Source organism: Capsicum annuum, chromosome 1 (genome assembly GCF_002878395.1).
Source record: "Capsicum annuum cultivar UCD-10X-F1 chromosome 1, UCD10Xv1.1, whole genome shotgun sequence".
Taxonomy (NCBI): Eukaryota; Viridiplantae; Streptophyta; class Magnoliopsida; order Solanales; family Solanaceae; genus Capsicum; species Capsicum annuum.
In genome coordinates, this window is record NC_061111.1 from 22,374,481 (window position 1) to 22,397,337 (window position 22,857).

The 22,857-nt window shown below is 31.3% G+C and overlaps 3 protein-coding genes and 1 non-coding gene across 4 annotated transcripts; 3 read left to right on the top strand and 1 right to left on the bottom strand.

The window, feature by feature from the left end:
- The first annotated feature begins 92 nt into the window (after positions 1 to 92).
- Positions 93 to 4,081, top strand: LOC107870553 (butanoate--CoA ligase AAE1). Its single transcript, XM_016717124.2, has 2 exons — positions 93 to 448; positions 2,300 to 4,081. Exons 1-2 carry the CDS (start codon positions 251 to 253, stop codon positions 3,770 to 3,772), a joined length of 1,671 nt encoding a protein of 556 aa, XP_016572610.1. The 5' UTR covers positions 93 to 250; the 3' UTR covers positions 3,773 to 4,081.
- Positions 4,082 to 6,071: 1,990 nt separating this feature from the next.
- LOC107870562 lies at positions 6,072 to 8,357 on the top strand. The gene is made up of 2 exons (XM_016717135.2): positions 6,072 to 6,356; positions 6,663 to 8,357. Exons 1-2 carry the CDS (start codon positions 6,257 to 6,259, stop codon positions 8,240 to 8,242), a joined length of 1,680 nt encoding a protein of 559 aa, XP_016572621.2. The 5' UTR covers positions 6,072 to 6,256; the 3' UTR covers positions 8,243 to 8,357.
- A 799-nt stretch (positions 8,358 to 9,156) lies between these two features.
- Positions 9,157 to 13,231, bottom strand: LOC107870609 (ubiquitin-fold modifier 1). The gene is made up of 4 exons (XM_016717191.2): positions 13,017 to 13,231; positions 12,434 to 12,531; positions 10,537 to 10,569; positions 9,157 to 9,423 (listed from the first exon to the last, which is right to left on the bottom strand). Exons 1-4 carry the CDS (start codon positions 13,091 to 13,093, stop codon positions 9,344 to 9,346), a joined length of 288 nt encoding a protein of 95 aa, XP_016572677.1. The 5' UTR covers positions 13,094 to 13,231; the 3' UTR covers positions 9,157 to 9,343.
- A 4,688-nt stretch (positions 13,232 to 17,919) lies between these two features.
- LOC124892602 lies at positions 17,920 to 18,022 on the top strand. The gene has a single exon (XR_007050338.1). It is a non-coding gene; the product is annotated as a U6 spliceosomal RNA (small nuclear RNA).
- The last annotated feature ends 4,835 nt before the right edge of the window (positions 18,023 to 22,857 follow it).

Below are 22,857 nucleotides of genomic sequence, written 5' to 3' on the forward strand. Positions count from 1 at the left end.
ACGTAACTTCTTAATAGCTCATCACGTGACTAACTATAGTGTTTCATCCTCTGCTTTATAATATATATAGATATAGATTTTCCTTTTACTTCGTTTTAAAAGAATGCCCTAGTCAAACGTGACTTATAAAGTAACATAGAAGTATTTCTTAAATTATGTATTTTAAGATGAACCGGCAGGTTTTTGTGTGCTGACTTTTCTCACTCGTAGCCTTCTTGCTCACTCATCCAACTTCATTTTCCAACCCAAAATGGAGGGCACAATGAAATCTTCAGCAAATTACGTGCCATTGAGTCCCATAAGCTTCTTAGAAAGATCAGCACTTGTGTATAGAAATAGGCTTTCTATTGTCCACGGAGATGTTAAGTTTACTTGGAAAGAAACCCGTGATAGGTGTCTCCGTCTTGCTTCTGCTCTCACCCACCTCGGAATTTCTCGTGGCGATGTCGTATGTATTTTTTATTTGTCTGATTATGAATTCTTCTTATTATATTATCTACGCTCCAGATGTTTAGTCCGGGATGTTAGAGTCCAACATCAGTAGTGGATGGATCGACTTGATCTTACTATATGATCTTTCACCTCATGAGGTAGTTTTGGAGTTGAGTTAGGCACAAAATCTAAATCTTAATATGATACCGGAGTTAAGACTCAACCTAAGTTTCGATTTAGCTATGTTGAAGCCCCCTTATTATATTGTCCATATTCCAGAGGTCTAGTAGTACTAAATGCGCGGGATATTAGAGTCCAGCGTCAGTAGTGGATAAAGCACTTGATCTTGTTATATGGTTTTCAGGGATCCTCATCTCATGAGTTAGTTTTTTGGGTTTGAGTTAGCCCGTAGTTCATTTTATGTGTGAGTTCCATTTAAAACAGAACGAAGAGTCTCATCAATTTAAGTTTGTTGTGTTGGTGACTTTGAAAATGGAAGATAAGTTCGTCTAGAGATTAGCACTCCAGAGTCCTTTTTGTGTGTGCATAATGAGGTGGATACAGCCTAAAGGCTTTCTGGATTTGGAGTATTATTATTGTCACTTTCTGGTGCAGGCTAAATCAACACGTTATTTTTATTTTATGTACTGTATGTCTCTGTTTGACACTAAACGAATCAATAAATTATTGAGGATCATTGAGGCAAACCACCAGATTAATCAAAACAACAACAACTATGTAAAAGGACATGAATTAGGTGTCCGTGACACGTGTTTTGTAATTTAAGAGGGGTGAATTGAAATCTTTTTCTGAGTCGACTGATTAGCTGTGTCAGTCAACTCACCTGCAGGTTAGTATACTTAACAAAACGGAATTAAACAGAACTTCTAAAACTGGAAAGTAAATAGAGACAGAGTTTTATACTATTTCGGATCACCAGTGTGGTGCCTATTCCAGTCCCCTTGGGTTTCAAGGGTTTCCTTTAGAGCTTAAAGTGAGAACAAATTATAGTAGAATCTGAAAGTTCGGAACTTCAATTTGTTGTAATCCAAATCTTGTGACAAAGCCTCAGTTGGTACAACTAATGAACCGACTTAATCTTTTTCTTTCTTGTAACTATTGTAAACTTGAAGAATTACAAAGCTTTATGAACACTAAAGATGAAACAAAGTAATAGTTTCTTGTAAAGTTGCGTGCTTTGTCTTTTGTCTTTGATGCCTTATATAGTCTTCATCACTTTTTCTTTGCTCTAAAAGGAAAACCCTCAATCAAGGATTTGATTGAATTCCTTGATTGAGGGATTTTATCGTTAGCGCGTCCATATCAGATATATTTGTGCATTACGATGTGCCATTTTCGTTTTCGTAGTGAGGAGTCATATACATACCATGTAATTCACATGATCCTTTTCCTTACTTGGTCATCCTATCATCATGCCTTGATGTCGATTCTCTTTCTTTGATTGCTGTCCGAGATTTGCTCCTCCAATGACTATCTTCTGGTTCCATATTTTTGGGATCCTTCAATATTGTTTGTTCTTTGATTTGATTCTTTCCATATATCCATGATCTCTGCGAATTGCATTCAATCTTGAGATCTTTCGGATTTGATCATGTTCCAAATTTGGTCCTGCATATTTACTTGGTTAGTTTGTCATTATTGAAACATTAAGTGATTATATAGGAGGCTAACAGGTTTTACGCATTTGCCTCCTCCATCACTTAATTAGTTGATCTTGTTTGTTTTATTTAGATGCTTAACGTTAAGTTGATTTTTCTTATATTTTCACTGCTCTCGATCAGATCACCATCTTTCGCATTGGTACTGCTCTAGTGCTCTTAGTTTTTTTTTCTATATTTCTGTACAGGTTGCAGCCTTGGCTCCAAATATTCCTGCAATGTATGAGCTACACTTTGGAGTACCAATGGCTGGGGCAGTTCTGTGTGCACTTAATACGCGTCATGATTCAGCAATGGTCTCTGTGTTACTTAGACATTCAGAGGCCAAAATCATATTTGTAGATTACCAGTTGCTTGATGTTGCTAAGGGTGCATTAGAAATTATGTCAAAGGATAGTGCCAAGTTGCCCCGTCTAATCTTGATATCTGACAGAGAGAGCCAGTTATCCAGACAGAATAAAAGTAATAGGATCTTGGCTTCAGAGGATGCGGAGTACGAGTCCATTTTAGCTTCTGGAGAACCTAATTTTGAGATAGTATGGCCAAATGACGAATGGGATGCTATTGCCCTCAATTATACCTCAGGGACAACATCGAGACCCAAAGGGGTAATCTATAGTCACAGGGGGGCATATCTTAATTCTCTGGCTTCAATTCTTCTTCTTGAAATGGCTTCAATGCCGGTCTACTTATGGACTCTTCCCATGTTTCATTGCAACGGCTGGTGTCTTACCTGGGCTATGGCAGCACATGGTGGCACGAACATTTGCCTGAGAAATGTCACTGCAGAAGGGATTTTCGACAGCATAGTTGAGCACCAAGTGACTCACTTGGCTGGTGCACCTACGGTTTTGAACATGATAATAAATGCATCACCAAGTGTGAAAAGACCACTTTCAAGGACCGTAAACATGATTACAGCTGCTGCACCACCTCCTCCTCAAATACTATTCAAGATGAAGGAGCTCGGTTTCAGTGTAACTCACGGATATGGCCTAACGGAAACCTATGGTCCAGCAACTGTTTGCGCTTGGAAACCAGAGTGGAACTCTCTCTCACCTAATGAGCAGGCTAAGATCCAGGCTCGTCAAGGAGTGAGCCATCTTGTCTTGGAGGAAGTAGACGTAAAGGATTCTGAATCGATGAAGAGTGTACCTCCAGATGCAAAAACAATGGGTGAGGTGATGATTAGAGGAAACACTGTAATGAATGGTTACTTAAAGGATGTCAAAGCAACAGAAGATGCTTTTAAAGGTGGCTGGTTTAGAAGTGGGGACTTGGCCGTGAAGCACCCTGATGGTTACATAGAATTAAAGGATCGTTTGAAAGATATCATTATCTCTGGTGGAGAAAACATTAGTACAATCGAAGTGGAGTCTGTAATCTTTAGCCATCCAGCTGTTCTTGAAGCGGCTGTAGTGGGAAGACCAGATGATCACTGGGGTGAAACACCTTGTGCATTTGTTAAACTAAAAGATGGATGCAATGCCCGTGCCGATGAGATTATCAAGCATTGTCGCGATCGTTTGCCACGTTACATGACTCCTAAGACAGTAATTTTCGACGATTTACCAAAAACATCAACAGGGAAGACTCAAAAATTTGTTCTGAGACAGAGAGCCAAGGCTATGGGAAGTGTTTCAAAAGCTAGCAAACTGTAATAAACTTATGTAAAATGGGGCTTGCTTAGTGAAACACACCTTCTGTATTTTGGATAACACCTCTCTTCATCCAAATATACTAGAAAATGGTGGATAACTAAGCCCACTTTAATACACTCTTGCAATTAATCTCCTATCAAACATGAGATATACTTTGTAATTTGGGTATCAAACAGTGGCAGGATTTGCTGTGTGCGTTGTGTCAAGGAGGCCTAAATATTTATGTGTTATTGAATAATCATGTGGACTCAAACTTTGTATAAGATCTTATGTGGTAAAAGCTTACCTGTATGGGTTATTAATTATTTATGCATGTGTGTAAAGACTTATTTCATAGATGGATAACATATGTTTATATAAAGACTTATTTCACTGAATCTTGATTAATTAATATATATTCTCGCGTTATTATATCATCAAACCAATAAATACATAATAATAGGAGTATAACCCTCTTACAGTAGCTATCAACTAATTACAAAATGGCCAAAATATGCCTGTTGAAGGTGTGGAGCCTGCCCTCAAGCAATAGAACCACTTTCTCTAATCCTAGTTAACTTTAAGGCGACAAAAAAAATATTATTGTTATTTGTATAAAAAATTAAATCGTTTATTTATTTATTATTTTAATAGTTACTAATCTCTCATCTGCTAGTATAACCCAATTATCTTTTTTTTATCAAACTTACTTTTTTTCTTCTGAACTAATTAATCTACTACATGCATCTGCCTAATTATCTCTCTCTATGCATTTGATCACTTAAGCCAAAAACATATCAGTCAAGATAACCCGGTTTATAAATCTTCTATCTTCATAAGTTTAGACAATAGTCAAGTATTTCAAGTTTACCTAATAAGTAACTGAAATAGACTACCTTTATCATTTTGAGCTTGCACTTTTTTTCTTTTAGTTTTGTTTTATACCTCAGATACGTTTTTATGTTTTTTTTCTTTGACACACATAAAAAAAGAAAAAATACAATTGATACGAAATACACATGTGATGCACGAGATATACTCATATTAAATAACAACAACATATCCAGTATATTTCCATAAAGTGGGGTCTGGGTTCTGTACCACAAACTCATAGATGAGGTAGAGAGGTTGTTTCCGATAGCGTCATAATATAAGAACAAACAACAATTGGTAGTCACAAAATGACAGATAGTAGCAGAAACAAGACTACCACAAAGTAATACTACACTCGATCTATCCGAAACAACAATCACCAAAGCTTTAATTTTATTTAGTCGCCTTTACGGGGCAGAGATGAGTTGGGGTGCTGGCTGAGTTAGGTTCCTTTCAATATCATATGCAAACTCAAAGGGTAAGTAGTTTTTTATTGGTGGGAATTAAAGGGATAGTAGTTATGATATCAACAACTTTTGCAGACCAAAATACTATAAATGCATGAGGGTGTACGTGAATCTTTCTTGTTTTTGTTGCATATATTTTCCACAAATCATTTATTAACTTTGACATTTTTCTTCTTGTCGGTCATATATGGAGTATATGCATGTGCTTTGCATGTTGTTGCTGAATGGAAATTGGTTGTACAAAGTAATTAATTAGTTTCTCCGTTTCAATTTGTTGGTGTGATTTTAACATGACACAAATTTAAGAAGGTAAAAAAGTTGAATTTTATGATTTTAAACTGAAGATAGGTAGAATATAGCAAAATGTTTTTTAATGTTATGATTTTAAAGATGTCATGTGTAAAGTTGAAACTAATTAAAGAGTTCCCAAAAAAAAAAGAGATATTTTCTTTAAGAAAACGGACAAAAAGAAAAGTAGGACAAGCAAATTAAGAATGATGAAGTACATCAAATCAATGGTTCAATTAGCATTATATTAAGAAAAAATTTCGATATTTAATATTCCTTTTGTCCTAGTTTATGTGGTACAATTAAAATTTTGAAAGTAATAAATTAAAGGATTTTTTTAATGGAATTTTTTTGTGTCTTTTAAATATTTTAAGTGTTAATTATTATGATTCGTAGTATGTTTTTTTACATAGTTTTCATATATATATATATATATATATATATATATATATATATATATATTTAACTTCAAAAAAAGAAAAACTTAAAGCTTTTATGTTCGATTTTAAAGTCAAAATTTGAAAGTTTGAATCTCAAAATTCTAACACTAAATTGAAACATGGGTAGTAGTACTCAATTCATCGTTAAAGATAATCAAACTTAAAAATAACCTATGAGGCAATTAAGTGTAAACACGAGACAAGATAGCATAATAAGTTAAAACATCTCAATAACTTGCACGAAATTGTATATGTATTGTCAAAACAAAACTTGTTGTACTCAGTAACTTGATGGGACCAGTAAATTAATTGCCTAGCTTGGTCTATAATTCTCAACCACCTCAAAATTGGAATATGCTTTTTTTGACAATCTATTTACTTGTTAGGATATGTTTCCCAATCTATCCTAAGTTGCTATTCATAAATTATTTTCTCTCATGGGAAATTGTATTCCTTGTTTAGTAGACGAAGAAAACAAATCTTTGCCAATTGATGCAATTTTCAAGCTCCCATCTCCATTGTCCAATTGGCCAACAGGTTTGAAATTTCATTTTCTTAGTTCGCTACGGATTTCGTCATTAATCTGTTGCTAAATTGCTCGAAGCTAACAATTTTTTTTTAAAAAAATATGTAGCTAATTATCGCTAAATAAGGATAGCAGTAGATTATGTTATATAATACAGAGTATATCTGTGGCAGGTTCTTTTTTTTTTGTTTAAGTAGTAATTTGATTTATTAGTAGTCCCTTTTTGGTGTACATATAAAAGATTTTATATCTTTCTTTTGTGTTTCTCTGTTAGTTTATTTGTGATGTGTTTATTGAAAATTAAGCTATAATGACAGGAACAGGGAATTTTGGAAGTGGATATGTTGACTTAGGAGGGCTAGAAGTTTGTCAAATTGTGACATTTAACAAAGTTTGGGCTATTGATAAAGGAGGACCAGACAATGTTGGAGCAACATTTTATGAGCCTTCACCAATTCCAGATGGATTTTCTATGTTTGGATGTTATTGTCAACCAAACAATAAACCCTTTTTTGGTTGGGTACTTGTAGGGAAAGACAATGTCGGTGAAATCTTAAAGAATCCAATTGATTACACACTTGTTTGGAGTAGCGAGTCCTCAAAGTTCAAGAACAAAAATAGTACTGATCATGGTTATATTTGGCTACCAATTCCACCTGAGGGTTACAAAGCTTTAGGCCATGTTGTCACAACTTCACCTGAAAAACCTACCTTTGACAATATCCAATGTGTTCGATCTGATCTCACCGATGAATTAGAGGTTGAGAGTTGGATATGGGGTCAAGGTACAACCAGCAATGCTAATGGTATCAATGTTCATATCGTAAGACCTCGAGAAAGAGGCATAAAAGCACAAGGGGTTAGTGTAGGCACATTTTTAGCTAGGATCACAAGTGATAAAGATGATGAATCTAACAACACATTATCCCTTGCTTGTTTAAAGAATAACAAATTTAGTACCTTTTCTTCTATGCCTACCCTTAGCCAAATTCAAGCATTATTTGAACAATATTCTCCAATTATATACTTTCACCCCAAAGAAAAGTACCTTCCCTCCTCAGTCAATTGGTATTTTGCTAACGGTGCTTTGCTGTACCAAAAAGGTCAAGAATCAAATCCCAGTCCCATTGAACCAAATGGCTCAAATCTTCCACAAGGTGGTACAAATGATGGTGTATATTGGCTAGACTTGCCAATTGATGACAAGGAGAGAGACAAAACAATTAAAGGAGATTTACTGAACTCTGAGGTTTATCTCCACATTAAGCCAATGTTAGGGGCAACTTTCACTGACATAGCTGTGTGGATTTTCCATCCATTCAATGGACCTGGAACAGCTAAACTTGGCCTAATTGATGTACCCTTGGGGAAAATAGGCGAACATGTCGGTGATTGGGAACATGTAACACTAAGGATCAGCAATTTCAATGGTGTTTTGCACAAAGCTTACTTCTCAGAACATAGTGGAGGGACGTGGCGTGATGCACCATTATTGGAATTTCAAAAGGATAGTAACAAAGTTGTGGCCTATTCTTCACTAAATGGACATGCCATTTTCCCTAAACCAGGCTTAGTGTTACAAGGGGCTGGAGATATAGGGATAAGAAATGACTCAGCTAAAAGTAACTTGTTTTTAGATAGTGGGAAGAGTTATTCAATAGTCTCCGCTGAAAATCTTGAAATAATTGAGCCACCATGGCTAAATTATACTAGAGAATGGGGACCAAAAATAAGTTATACACTTGGGGATGAAGTCGAGAAAATTGAGAGCTTGTTGAAAGGAAACTTGAAAGGTGCATTTGAGAAACTAGTGAAAGTATTGCCAAATGAAATTTATGGAGAAGAAGGGCCTACTGGTCCCAAGATGAAAGGTAATTGGATTGGGGATGAAGTGTGACTTATCATAAGAAATAGAATTGAGGCCTTCATGCAAGTATGCTATGTAATATAAAAAATTCCCATGTGTAATTAATCTCTCCTTTTTTTTTTTCCAATTCATAAGATTGATATTAGGAGGGGAGGCTTCGCATAACTGATAAAGTTGTTGGTATGTAATCAGCAATCAGAAGGTCACGGATTTAAGCCGTGAAACCAACCTCTTGCAGAATTACAGGGTAAGGTTGCGTACAATAAAACCCTTGTGGTCCAGCTCTTCCCCGAAACCCACGCATAGCAGGAGGTTTAATAAGATTGATACTTGGGAAAGAAAATGAAATAGATTTGATTCTTTTCTACACTTGATGAATGGAAAAAAAAGGAAAATTATTCAACTTCCTCTAATTTTCCTTTCCCTACTTTCCAAACAAGAGATATACAAAGTGATCTCAACATAACATCTAATCACCAGCACATAAATTATTGCAGAAATGCATTAGAAACCTATAAGTACTTAGAACAGTGGCGGAGCCAGAATTTTTATCAAGGGGGTTCAAAATCGAAAAACATAAGCACACGAACTAGCTGAAGGAGGTTCAACATCAATTATATATACATAAAAAAGAATTTTCACTATATAGAAATAGTATAATTTTCCATCGAAGGGGGGTTTGGATGAACCCCTAATCACAAGGTGGCTCCGCCACTGACTTAGAAGCTGGACCAATGCTTTTACAGAAATAGGAAAAGAAAGGGCAGATAAAAGCAACAGCATAACCATTTTATTTGATTACTCTCATCAGCATTTGGTGCAAAAATATGAGACACCAACACAATGAGCATCAAAGGCTGATTTGCACTAATTAATTAAAAGAAGAGACAAAAGGTTGGTTATGGATTGATAGCATGACTTATTAATAAAATTAGAATTTGATATGGCAAGTTGAATCCTCAAAGGTAGATCTCAATCTCTCAATAAAAACCAGTATTCATTTCAATCTGATATTCAAACTATACTTAACATTACAACATCAAGCGATGAGGAAATCTAAACATAATGTGCTAATCATTTGGGAAGGAATATCCCCCCAGTCCTATGTAGATGAAATATAGAGCTAAACATTCAGAATGAGATCCCCGAAGCACCAACCCTATCCCGGGGAATTAGGCGCAGTTCAGATCCATGTTTAAGAAAGACATTACCTGAAATGACATTCAAGTTGAAAGGAATTCAAAAACGGATAATCTAGGAAGATAAAATTCAGAATTCAATGATAAGATATGTAATCATGTCAAGGGTAAACGGAAAAATTATCCAAGCCAATTGTAGCTAAAGAGATGGAGAAATCCACTACATATAGACACAAATAGGTTCTCCACAGAAACTCCTTAGTATCCTTAAATTGTTCCAAACCAAAAGAAAAGATAGAGAGAGGCTTCCAACAATTTAATTCTTTAGCAAACTAATAAAGTTTCTTTTACAGCACTTTTTAGGGAAAAACTTTCACGGTACCTTGAGCTCCATGCAACTACTCTTTCTCCAGTTAACAGCTTATTAATTGGCCTTTCTAATCTACTATAGAGGAAGTGAACTCACGACAGCAAAAAAAAAAAAGAACACGAAGGAAAAGACTACACAAATTTGCACGCTTTCTTACTTTATCCAAAAACTTATAAGGTAGCTTAATTCAATCTCTAGACTCTAGATCTTATTCATCGGTATGCTTGGCTTTTCCCAAATAACTCTATCGAAAATGCCCTTGACCACTGTTCTAAGATGTCACTCAATCACTCTTACTCATCACTTTCAAATATAATCTAGTGACATGTAGAGCATCCTAAATTTTGTCTTTTGATAAATTTCCACTGGAGACACAAACCATGTCGTTCTGGTTAGTTGTTATAGATCTCTCAGTTTTTGTAAAGAGCTCAAAGGATAGACCATATATTTCTTAGACAAGAAACCTACTAGAAAATTTCTTGGATCTTAATGCACTAATTTTGAAGGGCCGGCTTGGCTCAGCGGTAAGCTTGCTTACCGTGGTGTGCCAGGTCCTGGGTTCGAATCAGCCCTTCAGGGAAGCTGGGGTGAGGCTGCCTAGATTATCCCTTCCCCGACACCCACGGAGTGGGTATGAACCGGGTCGGCCCTTTAATGCACTAATTTATTATCAGACACGAGGAATATATATCTTAAAACTTCCATTCCAGAAATCATTTATCATCCACAAAACAAATAAACCATTATTTAGCGGGAAAGAAGAAAAATACAGGATGGATGTAACTACAAAATATTCTTGTACAGAACAACATTACCTGCACTTTGTTGAGGATTAATTCCCACTCCATCTGAAACAAGGGAAAACAACAAAAGAATTATAATTTTTTTTTTTTTTTAAAACGTAATACATCTCACAATAAAAGTTCAATCTTTTCAAATTATTTACATGCATAGTAAGAAGCCTATTTTTTCACTACCCTTTGTCATTGAAACTAAAGAGTGAAACTACATATCACAGCATTGAAGGAACTTGAAGGAACTTGAAGCTATTACTCTTTTGGGACCAAATAGGCAACCTGAATTTACAGTCAATCTGAAACATCAATTCACTTAACAGGATATAATTCAATCGGTTTCCATTCTAACTTTTAATCCATAAATTACCTGAAAATTTGAGATTCAGTGAAAACCAGCTATGACCTATGAGGATTGATGACCACTATATATCATTTTACTAATAAATAGGAAACAGATTCCACTAGAAGGATTACACCACACCAACTTAATAGAGAGTTCTCTGCAGTGTCACCTTCCTTTACTAATTTGTTTATATATAATTGTATAAACCATAGGATAAATCTCTTTTTGTAGCTAAATAACTGTCATTTAAAAACACCCAGAAGCGCAATGCAAAATTTACCAAAATTATCAGCCCACAGGACAAAATCCACCATCCATAAGACAAAATCACAAAATAGCAGATCTGAGACCACCTAAAAACCCAATGGGAGTATTCCAAATTGAGAAATTTAAGGCTGCTAATGCTATACAGCATTGTCTGTTACCCTTGATACATTTCTTCACAAGTATTCTGCTGGGTTCAAAATTGATGTTGTTTTCTGTTAGAATGTCTCATATCGGTTGAAGGAATGGGCTATTGTCTCCTTAGGACCTTTGACCAACCTTACGTTATGAGCTAACTTTGTGGATTGAGTTAGGATCCATCTCCATTTCATTTACAGAGTATTGGAGTTAGATCCATCCCTATTCTTGGTTTACTTAGACTTAGGATCCCATGTTATATTCTTAATAAGTGCAGCCCAGTGCACGAAAACTCCCGATGTGTATGGGGACGGGGAAAGGGCCAGACCATAAGGATGGTTGCTAGAGGCTGTTTCCACTTTCCACGGTTTGAACCCGTGACCTCCTGGTCACATGGCAACAACTTTACCCATTATTTGAAGGCTCCCCTTCCCACGTTATATTCTTAATGCTCCAAATTTTCAGCCTTGGACGTATGGAAGGGTATTGGAATGTCCAAACATTGGTTGAAGGAACGATCGTTGTCTCCTTATAAAGTCCTTTTTTATTAATATCAAAAGGTTTCATTAACAAACAGCAGGTAGGTCAAGTCAGCCTTGTCAGCTTGTTTTTGTTGTAAAGTTAGGCCCTGTATCCACTATCCATTTTCTTAGACTTGCTACTCTCCTCATTCTAACTAAAGAAATTAATTTCTTCATTAAGTTATACTCCTACTATATCATATCGTAGTTACTATTTGGAGAGTCAAATAATGCTTTCTTTGACCCCCATTTTTTCAAGTTCTGTTCAAATATTTTGAATTGTTAAAGGTTCTGCTTATAGTACGAAGTTATACATTAAATGTAAAAAAAAAAAAAAAATTAGTTAGTTTGATCCTCATACAACACACATAAATTGATATGGATGGAGTATTATTATTGAAGTTCCCCAATAGCCAGAGACAATTGGAATGATAAAATCAAATTTCACAATTTTTACTTAAACAATCAATCAACTATGCCTCGAACCCAATCACAATCAACACATACATAATTTATTTTGTGTTTCCCCGCCCCAAACCTTATTTCTTTTTTCCGGTGAAACCTCATAATATCCTAATCAAACTAACCTAAGCATAATAAAAACAGAAAAATCCACAACTGAAAAGCAAAAGGATAAGGGAAAGCGTACCATTAGTGATGATGGCGCTTGTTTGAGGAGGGACTTTGAATTCCTCAGCCGCAAATTTTAGTACAGCGGTGAACGGAGCTGCCTCCGGTACGCTAAAACTGATCAAGCAAACAAAAATCAAATTCAATAACACAAAAATAGCTATGTGAAAACAAAAATCAAATACTCTGTTCCAATTTATGTGGCACAGTTCAAATTTCGAAAGACAAACAGCTTGCTTTTGATCACGAATTCAGACATGAAATCTTCAAATTCTTCGAAACAAAATTTATATAATTGAAAACTAACTAAAAAGATTGTAAGTCACAATGATAGATTATTCAAAACATTTATTATATGAAAAAACTACAGTAAAAAATAAGATTGCTTAAATCTCAAAATCCAAAACTGAAACATAAATTGACACGGAGGAAGTATCAATTTTAATCTGAATTCAGACATTAAATCTTATAATTTTGAAATAAAATTTATATATTTAAAAATTAACTAAGAAATAGCATAAGTCAATTACGATTAAAAATAACGTTGTTTGAATCGCAAAATCCGAAAACTGACACATAAATTGCTACGGAGGAATACGTACACTTTGAAGGGCAATTTAGGATCGGAAGTAAGAGTAACTTTGAAAGACACTTTTCCGCCACCACCGCCACTCGCCATTTTTCCGAGTTGGGAATTTTTTGTTTTGTTTTGTTTTTGTTTGGTGTTCGAAGAAAAGCTAAAGACACTTTGGTTTTGCTATTTAGTTATTTTGGGGGCTTTTTGTGGCCCGAATTAAGAGGTGTGCTGTAATAGCCAATCAGAAGTGAACATGTTAACACACGTGTGCTCTTTAAGGAAAAAAAGGCAACTTACATATTTCGCTGATTGACTAAAATAATTAAAAATATATGTATTACTATATGTATTTTGTAATATCAAAAAATATTCTTTTCGTTTTAAATTAATTGAAATATTTTGATTTGATATTTAATACTTTTGAATCTTCAAGTTTTAAAATTAAAACTATAATAAATAAACCAAAATATTTTTATTTTTATAATTTTAAATATGACATATGGAACGTTGAAATTAAAAAAATTATTAAAACGAAAAAGTTATTTTTTAAAAAATAAAAAAAATAGATTAAATAAATTAAAATAAAAATATTAGATAAAAGAAATTAAAATATATTGAGTGTTTTGTATTAAATATATATATATATATATATATATATATATATATATCTTACAATAATGAATGAACAAAAATATATATGCTCCATTTACTCGTTACTATTATTTTGATGGATGATTTATGGATGATTTGGATAAGGTAGCTTTTCCAAGGAAAAAAGTCACTTTTGAAATATGATTTAATTGCACATGCACTTCTTTAATTTTTAAAATCAACTAAGTATCCGTCATCGCGCGATGCGCGATCAATACAAAAAATTTATCGTGATACTTATTTGATAATTAATTTTAACACATTTAATCTTGTTGGTATAATAATATTTCAACTATCATTCTGTTTCTTTTTATAATAGCATTTTCGAGAGTAAAAAGTGTATGAAATAAAAGAAAATAAATATTGAGTTAAAAAATATTTAACAATAATCTAATTTTTCAAAAAAAAAAAAGCATAAATGAACAATAATATGATGTCATTTACTTAGTCTTAGCAGATAAATATAAATTCTACAACTGGTTAATTAAGAGTTAGATTTGTAAAATAAAGAATTTGCTATGCATAAGGAAACTCTTCGATATTCCATTCACCCAAACCAAGTTAAAGCACCTTAAAAATCTCAATAACTTTGTGTGCACAGTTAATTTTCTATCTCTTAAAATTATACTATCTCAAATATTTTTATATTGTTATCTTAAATGTTTGAATATTATAATATTTTTTACTCTTATTTATTTACTTTATTTTATTGGTTATATATATATATATATATATATATATATATATATATATATTCTACTATGATATCGTAAATAAATTTTTTTATTAGTATACTTTTAAGCAAAGGTGGAGCCAGGTAGGCCGAGGAGTATATGCGAACTTCCTTCGGTGAATAACTTTACTATTCATATATGGTTAAGTTTGTATCTATGTATATATGGGCGGAGCCACCTTAAACGAAGGATGGTCAGATGAACATCCTTCGTCGAGTAATTATGTGGTCTACAAAGGTTAAATGTTAGCTATTATGAGTAGATATTTAATTTTGCACACCCTTAACATAACTGAGAAGAAAATTTACACACCCTTTGCTAAATTCTTGGCTCCGCCACTGTATGTATATAGTAGCTGTTGATCTACATACCTTCGACTTTTATTATATTTACTTCTTTATATTTTAAACTACTTAGTGAAAATTTTATTCTACACTGCTTTTAACAGTTAGCAATAAATGCTCTTCTAATTTTTCATTTAGGTATAATCTTTTCTCCTTAATATCTATAAAACTATCTATTTTGTTTTAACTAAGATAACCAACAAACAACCCACAATTTTATATTATTTCAATAACTCAGCCATTATGAAATTAAAGAATAAAAAACGATATAGAGAGAATATATTCAAAATTAAAAAAATTAAAAAAATTTAGAAATATTTTATTCTTCATATAGAAATTGAAATATCTAAATGTTCATTGTCTCATTTTTATCTATCCAATTTACTTCAATGAGTGAATGTTGTGTGACATTAAAATTACGATCTATGTGTATTTTATGACATATTCTTTGATCTACATCTCTTGTCAAGGCTTGTCGTTAGCAAGAGATCATGCTATTATCATACATGAAGTCCTGCAAAATGAAAATATGAAAATTGTCATTATAAGGTGTGAAAATAGATATGCACAATAAAATTGTTGATAAAGTAATATTTACAAAAGATTAAAAGGTGACTGATTAAATAATTTAAGCAATTATTTAAAAATTATAAGTAAACATCATAATCAACATGAAATACTTATCTCCAACTGAGACTTGCTCATTATTAAAATTTTGATCCCTTATAAATAAAAATATTAATATTGTAGCAAAAAAATGTTATACGTAATAAAGAGTATCTTAAAGTGAAATGGAAAAAAGATATTGAAATATCAAACAACTTTTTTTATCAGCTTCTTTTTTTTTTTTTCCTGAAAATGCAAGTTCTTTGCAATTTTGCACTCAAGAAATCTCGTTTCTTCCTCAATATATCTTCTTCTTAATCTTCCCTCTCCAACACACCTCAACATTTTAGTCCACATATTTGTATAAATATAAATTATTTTGGATTTGTTATGTGCTATTTTATTTGATTTAATTATTGTTTTAATATAAAGATTTGATAGAAAACAATGTTAAATGCAGACCCATCACCAACATTGGTACATGAAATAAAAAATACACGATGAAAAAAAAGGGATAGAGTGACTTGATAGTTTGAATGTCTTGATTTGCCTTCATCTGAAAGAGCAAGCATAAAAAGAAGTATAAGATCTCAAGAATACACAATTTCTAAATAGAGATGAATACATAAATGCAAAGTTCTGGTAATTAGAAAAATTAAACTAAAAAATATCGCCAAACACCCTTATGAACGATATAACGATACCAACCAACCAACCAAGATGATTTTTATTGATAGTGATTGAAATCTGGTAATTGGTATGTACTTGAATTTTCATCTTATATTGACTAGAAATTCCGTGTAAATGTCCAAATGAAATGATTAGTACTCAATCAGAAACTTTTTCGTTTTTGGTAAAAAAAATTTAGGCCAGTCAGAGGGCCTTAGTTTTTTTTTCTACGAAATTTTATTGAGATTCAAAAGTTAGAAATTCATCTTTCACTATTTTGACTATTGGTGTGGAATATCCTTTTGAATCATAGTCTTTTTGACACACAATCATTTTTCATCTATGTCACTGAATTCACTGTCAATTCAAAGACTATAGAATCGAGAAATTTATAAGCGAGATCTTTGTTGCTTCCATTTCAATTCCTACAAATGTGAATGAAAACACGAATGAATTTAGTAAACATATCAATGACTGATTATCAAAAGAGTAAAAAGGTTATTCTAAAATTAGAGTAAAGGATACGGTTTCAGCAAATGATAATTATTTTTGCTCAAATCATGTATTTACCTTAAGATACTTATGTAATGCATACAAATTATTAATGTAAGAACCACTAACTTTCAAAAATTAGAATGTAAAATTTATAAACTTAAGATCTGACTTCACACTACACCAAAAATAATCTTTAGCGGAAATAAATTAGCAGTAATAATTTAATTGTGGCTAAGTAGATTTTTTTTTAGAGATTTACCCAGTGACAATTATATTTTAGCTCTCTTTGTAATGCCTTTAGAGCTTGTAGCAACACTGAATCCAATAACAATTAACTAACGCTGATAAAACTTTTAGTATTCTCTATTAAACTACATATTTATTATTGCTAAAGATTATTTTTGTTATAGTGCCACCTCTACGTACAGTTTTTCATACAATATAATTAGCAAGTGATTAGTTTTTTTTTTCTTTTTGGTATGATTTCACAACTTATGAAATTTGGTAGACATGTGCAAGTATCAATATACATGCAATCAGCAAATCAATGAAAAGTTACAGACAAAAATAAAGAAAAGTGTAACATTATTTGTGAGACTGAATAAAATCAGATAAAGAGAGTATCATTTTAGTTCGAGCAAATGCATAAGTAATGTTACCATTTAGCATCTTCATCTCAATCACACAATTGAGATTTCCATCCAACTGCTTTTCCAATTCCATAATAATTCATGCATGATCATCATCAATAAGTGAAAGTCCTGAAAGATCATATATATGAGAACTTTAAATTTCTTTACATCTATAATAAATAGTAAATATGATGTTAATCGTAAATAATAATAAAATTAATACAAACATAAAAATTTTGACATTCATTATTCATTGTAGAAATTTATCAGACAATAAAAATTAATATACTTTAAGATGTGCTTATTATTAAGCCCTAGTATTTCATTCAATTAATGAAATTTGATAATAGAAATTCACTGATAATATATTTTTTTCTCAAAAAAAGAGCTTTTTATTAGTTACAAACAATATCGTGGTTTTTATTATTAAATTATTAAATAAACAATGTCTTACTGACTATATATATATGCGTCAGGTACTATTGTGTCATGTCTTAATTATTTTTTTTTAAATAATAATTTAATTTTAAATTTAAATTTTATCTTCTTATCTCAAATTTATATTAAAACAACTTATCATATGAGACTTTTTATTAAAAAAACTTGAAAGTGAACTATTATTTTCTAGAAAATCTCATTAATTCTACTTTTATCAGACATCACTATAATAAATATAATGTAATAAAGCGTAATCAATATCACCATTACGTTATATGTATTCACATTATTTATTAGATATTTTAAATCTTGATTTGAACAATACAAGAAAAGATATGAATGTGAATGAAAAAGGAGGAGTCCCTTCGGGGACATCCGATAAAATTGAAACGATACAGTGAAGATTAGCATGACCCCGGTGGAAGGATGATACGGACAAATTGAGAAATGGTCTAAATTTTTTACTACCCCCCAAAAAAAAGGTAGATGTGAATTTTATATTTTTTAAAATGTTGATTTAAATTTATTAGATGAAGCATTACGTGTACATTTATATTGAAATATGCATTCAAAAATTTTATATTTCACCTTGAAATTTAAAATATTTATAGTATAGTTTAAAGTCTTATCTTTTAACTTAATTTAGTTTAATGTTGTCAAGAAATATCTTGAATAGTCTTATAGCAAACTGACATATAAGTGTGTTATCATTTGAGATGGAGTTTAAGGGTTGCTAAATGCAAATAAATTTACTTGTTCTAAATTTATAAGTTCAAAGAAGAGGACTTACCGTATAAATTTTTCAGAGATATTGATGAAACATCATAACTGCATGACATAAAGAATTAATGAAGACTTAAAAGCAATTAATCATAAAACCTTACATCACATGTTATAACCGCGTAAAGTTTATCAATTCAAAACAATTGTGGAAAGAATGTATGGTGACATGCAGAAGGAGTTACTTTAAGGAGAAAACCTCATTTTACTTATATGAGGATGAAAAAAGATATATATAAGAAAATGTATTTGTGTCAATTGTCATACATGAAAGTGTGAGTGGGAACACCGGGAAGTCAGAACGTGAGAGGGAGTGGGTTTGGGAAGTTTGGTTGGTAGTTTCTTTTTTGAATTAGTTTTTCTTGATTTGCAGGATATTTGATTTAATTTTTTTCTTTTTCTTTTTTTAAAAAAATAAAAATATAAAGGAAAAAGGGTTCAAAATACACCTAAATTTTGATGAAATTTGCTTAACATAATTTCACGTAACATCCTCACTTTTTTTTTTTTATTCAGTGTTGTTTTGATTTATGCACTAATATTTTGAATTTAAACTACGTAATTTTTACTTACAAAGTGACTTTATTATAATAACTTTAAGTGTCTATTTGGGATTGCTTATTACCCCCAAAAGAACTTATTTCGAGAAAAAATATTTCTTTTGAAAATAAGGGTATATGGTAAACTTGCAAAAGTGATTTAAAAAGAAGTAGAAATCTGTTTTTGGAAAGAAGCCGGAAAGTTTTGCTTTTCAAAAAAAGCAATGCAGAAGCAGGAAATTATTTTTATGACAAAAATATCCCTATCAATCACACACACATTCCTTATTAATTAATTAACATATCTTATAAATTTGATTTTAAAATTTAATACTTCATATTTACATCATAATTTTTTATTTTATTTTATAATTTTTATATTATTATTTTATTTTCACTCATTTTCTTTAAATAAATATGAAAATATCATTGATGATGATATTTAATTAAATAAAAATAAAATTTAAATTAAAAATATTATAATATATATTTAAAATAAATTCTTTATAAATTAACTTTAGTAGCAAAATTCTATTAATATATGTCTTTTTTGGTCATAAGCAGCTTTGTAACAGCAATCCCAAACGAGCTCTTAGTGTTTCGAATAACTTTAATTTGTATCTTTAAATTTATAAAAAGGGACGACCCGGTTCATACCTACTCCGTAGGTGTCGGGGAGGGGGGGGGACCACTCCGGGCCTGACCTACGCGCCCTCACCCCAACTTCGCTGGAGGGGCGTTTCGAACCCCCGACCCTGGCACACCACGGTAAGCAAGCTTACCGCTGAGCCAAGGCCATCCCTCGTATCTTTAAATTTATAATCCATTTAAATAATATGTCAGTTTACAATTAAAAGTAATTTAAAAAAAATTGTAATATTTAAAAATTTAAATAAATATACGGGTTTAAAAATATAAACAAAATAAACGATAAATATATATATAGATAAATAAGATCTTAACAATTTAACTAAAAATTGTGGGTTTGCTTGCTTCTATTATTTTGGAGCATGTTTAACTTGTTCCATTTTCTTTAACCTCTGTCTTTAAAAAAAATAAAAATGTACAAACTATTTAAGTTAACTATAATATTTATAATTGCTAAAAGTATATTTAAATTAGATATTTTTTAAAAATTAAAGAGAAAATTAATGTTTGAATTTTAGAAAAGCTATTTGAATTAGATATTTTTTTAAAAAAAAATTCAAATTTAAGTAAATTTACTACATACGTATTGTTTGATGGAGTGATTTTAGCTGATTTAAAATAAAATATTTTCATAAAAAATATTAATATTTTATTATTTTACAATTTTAAATTAAACAAAATAACTAATTAGTAACTAAATTAACTAATTTGTCCTAAAAACTAACACATGTAATAATCCAGTGTTGCCACTTGGCAAGATCCGGGCAAGACTTTCTTACTATTTAGTATATATAACTAGTATAGGTACCCGCACGATGCGCGGAATACTTTTTTATAAAAGTAATTAATTTTTTTTTTAAAAAATATTTTATCTTCTATGTCTGATGCTATGAAGTGGATTGTGCATCTCCTATCTTTGATTTATAAAAATCATAATGTACCCAGTTACAATTTGAATAATATATAGTTGCTTGTTGTTTTACTATTAAAAAATTAACATATTTTAAATTAGTTATGAAATATTTAAAAAATTATTTAATAGTGAAATTGTAATTAATCATTAATATAGAGTCTGTGCTGCAATTACTTTTGATGTTTTGATATGAAAAGAATGAAATTAGGATTTTTATTAAATTTTGTTGATGATTATCAAAAATAATAAACGTAAAATAGTAAATAATTGTTATTTTGTATATTTATAACCGATGAAGATATGTGATTATATTTTTTTATTTAGATATGTGATTATATTTTTTATTTTTTATTTCAAATTTTATTTTTTCTGTTAATTCAAAATCAACAATTACACTAAAAGTACTTTATGGTGGCTATTTCTAAAACTTCTTATTCCAAATTTTAAAATTTACTTTTCAACTTAAAACTAATTATGCACGTACAATTTATTATGTTGCTCAGTAAAATAATTTTAAAAAAATTTCTACCCACACCCCTACCCCGCCCCACCTACCACAAACCCATATCCTCTCATTTTCAACCACAATATTCATCATCCTATCCCAACTCATTCTATTATTTTGTATAATATAAATATATAAATACATTAGAAAAATAATTTTTTACTTGTACACCTAATACAAAAATTAAGAAAGAACTTATTTTTTCAGAAAAATATTTTTTAAAAAAATATTCTCCAAATCGAACACATCAGCATACTAAATTATTTCATACGATCAAGAAAAATCATTTAGTCGATCAACCAAAAATTTTAAAAATAAAAATGTAAATAAAAAGTTCAACTGGCAATCCATATTATATTGATGATCTAGAAAATTATTCGCTCATGACACAAATATCTTTGTGCCCCTTTACTCATATTTAATTTTTTTTGATTAATTATTATTGTTTACATATTTTTTACAAATATTTACTTACTGTTACAAAACAATAAAGAATAAAGAAGAAGAGTAGAGAGAATAGAGAGAGTGATTCTTATTTCTTCTCTTGAGGGATGAGAGATCATAAGATTGTAAATACAATGAACAAAATCACTCTATTTATAGGGGAAATTTACTCCTAGTTTGAGTAAAAGACGGATGCTTCAAATCCTAATAGATATCAAAGTAGATCTTGATAGACATTCACTATAATGAAAATACATTTATAACACTCCCCCTTGAATGTCTAATTGGTAGATATTGTGCCTCGTTAAAACCTTACTAGAAAAAACCCAGTAGAAAAAAAATCTAGTGAAGAAACAAGAGTACATATCTCTAATAATACGTATTTCGGTTGCCTCATTAAAAACCTTACAAGGAAAACCCAGTGAGACAAAACCGCGCAAGGAAAAAAGAGTACAACGCGTATTAATTCCCCTTAATGAGAACATCCTTGACCTTTGCATCTCGATCTGGTGCAACATCTTCTTGAAAGTTGCAATTGGAGAAGATTTGGTGAATAAATCAGTCACATTGTTAGTTGAACGAATCTGTTGCACGTTAATATTATCATTCTTTTGTAGCTCATGTATGTAGAAAAGTTTTGGCAAAATGTGCTTCATTCTATCTCCTTTTATGAATTCTCCCTTAAGATGTGCTATGTATGCTGCATTATTTTCGTATAAAATTATGGGAACATTGTCACATTTCACGCCACATTTTTCTCGAATGAGATGTATCATGGATCTCAACCATTCTCATTCTTGACTTGCTTCATGAATAGCTATTATCTCACCATGGTTCGATAAAGTGGCTAGATAGACTGCTTTGTATATCTCCAAGATATGGAAGTATCACCACATGTGAACACATTGCATGTTTGAGACCGAGATTTATGCGGTTTAAATGAGTACCTAACATCAGCATGACTAGTAAGATCGGGACAACAATCTTTAGAATAAAATAAACTCATGTATCTTATCCCATTTTAATGTCTCCTAGTAGGAGTAGAAATATACCTTACTAACAAATTGAGCGAAAGGCTATATTGGGTCTTGTAGTTTTTTTACAAGATACATAAGTGCACCAATTGTACTAAGATATGATACTTCATAACCAATCCAAATTGGTATATTTCTCATTTCAGCAAATAATCTTATTGCTTTTGAAAACTCTCCAAGAGTTCCAATAATTTTCAAGCTATAAGCTTATTCAATATAAGGATTATCAATAAGTTTCCTAGAAACTTTTATATTTTGAATCCTTAAAGAAGTTTTCATACAAATTTTGTCAAGCGACAATATTCAACATTTTATGTGTGACATTTTCAAGTATCTGGACTGCAAATCAAATAAGTTTTTACTTACCAAGATGCACCCTTTCATATCACTTGATAAATGTTTCTACGTCAGCATGCTTAAATAAACATAGAATT

Coding starts and splice junctions, on each gene's coding strand:
- LOC107870562 (XM_016717135.2), top strand. CDS start 6,257: ATGGGAAATTGTATTCCTTGTTTAGTAGACGAAGAAAACAAATCTTTG. Junction 6,357..6,662: donor ATTGTCCAATTGGCCAACAG/GTTTGAAATTTC, acceptor CTATAATGACAG/GAACAGGGAATTTTGGAAGT.
- LOC107870609 (XM_016717191.2), bottom strand. CDS start 13,093: ATGGCGAGTGGCGGTGGTGGCGGAAAAGTGTCTTTCAAAGTTACTCTT. Junction 12,532..13,016: donor CCTAAATTGCCCTTCAAAGT/GTACGTATTCCT, acceptor TTGCTTGATCAG/TTTTAGCGTACCGGAGGCAG. Junction 10,570..12,433: donor AAGCGCCATCATCACTAATG/GTACGCTTTCCC, acceptor CCCTTGTTTCAG/ATGGAGTGGGAATTAATCCT.
- LOC107870553 (XM_016717124.2), top strand. CDS start 251: ATGGAGGGCACAATGAAATCTTCAGCAAATTACGTGCCATTGAGTCCC. Junction 449..2,299: donor GAATTTCTCGTGGCGATGTC/GTATGTATTTTT, acceptor ATTTCTGTACAG/GTTGCAGCCTTGGCTCCAAA.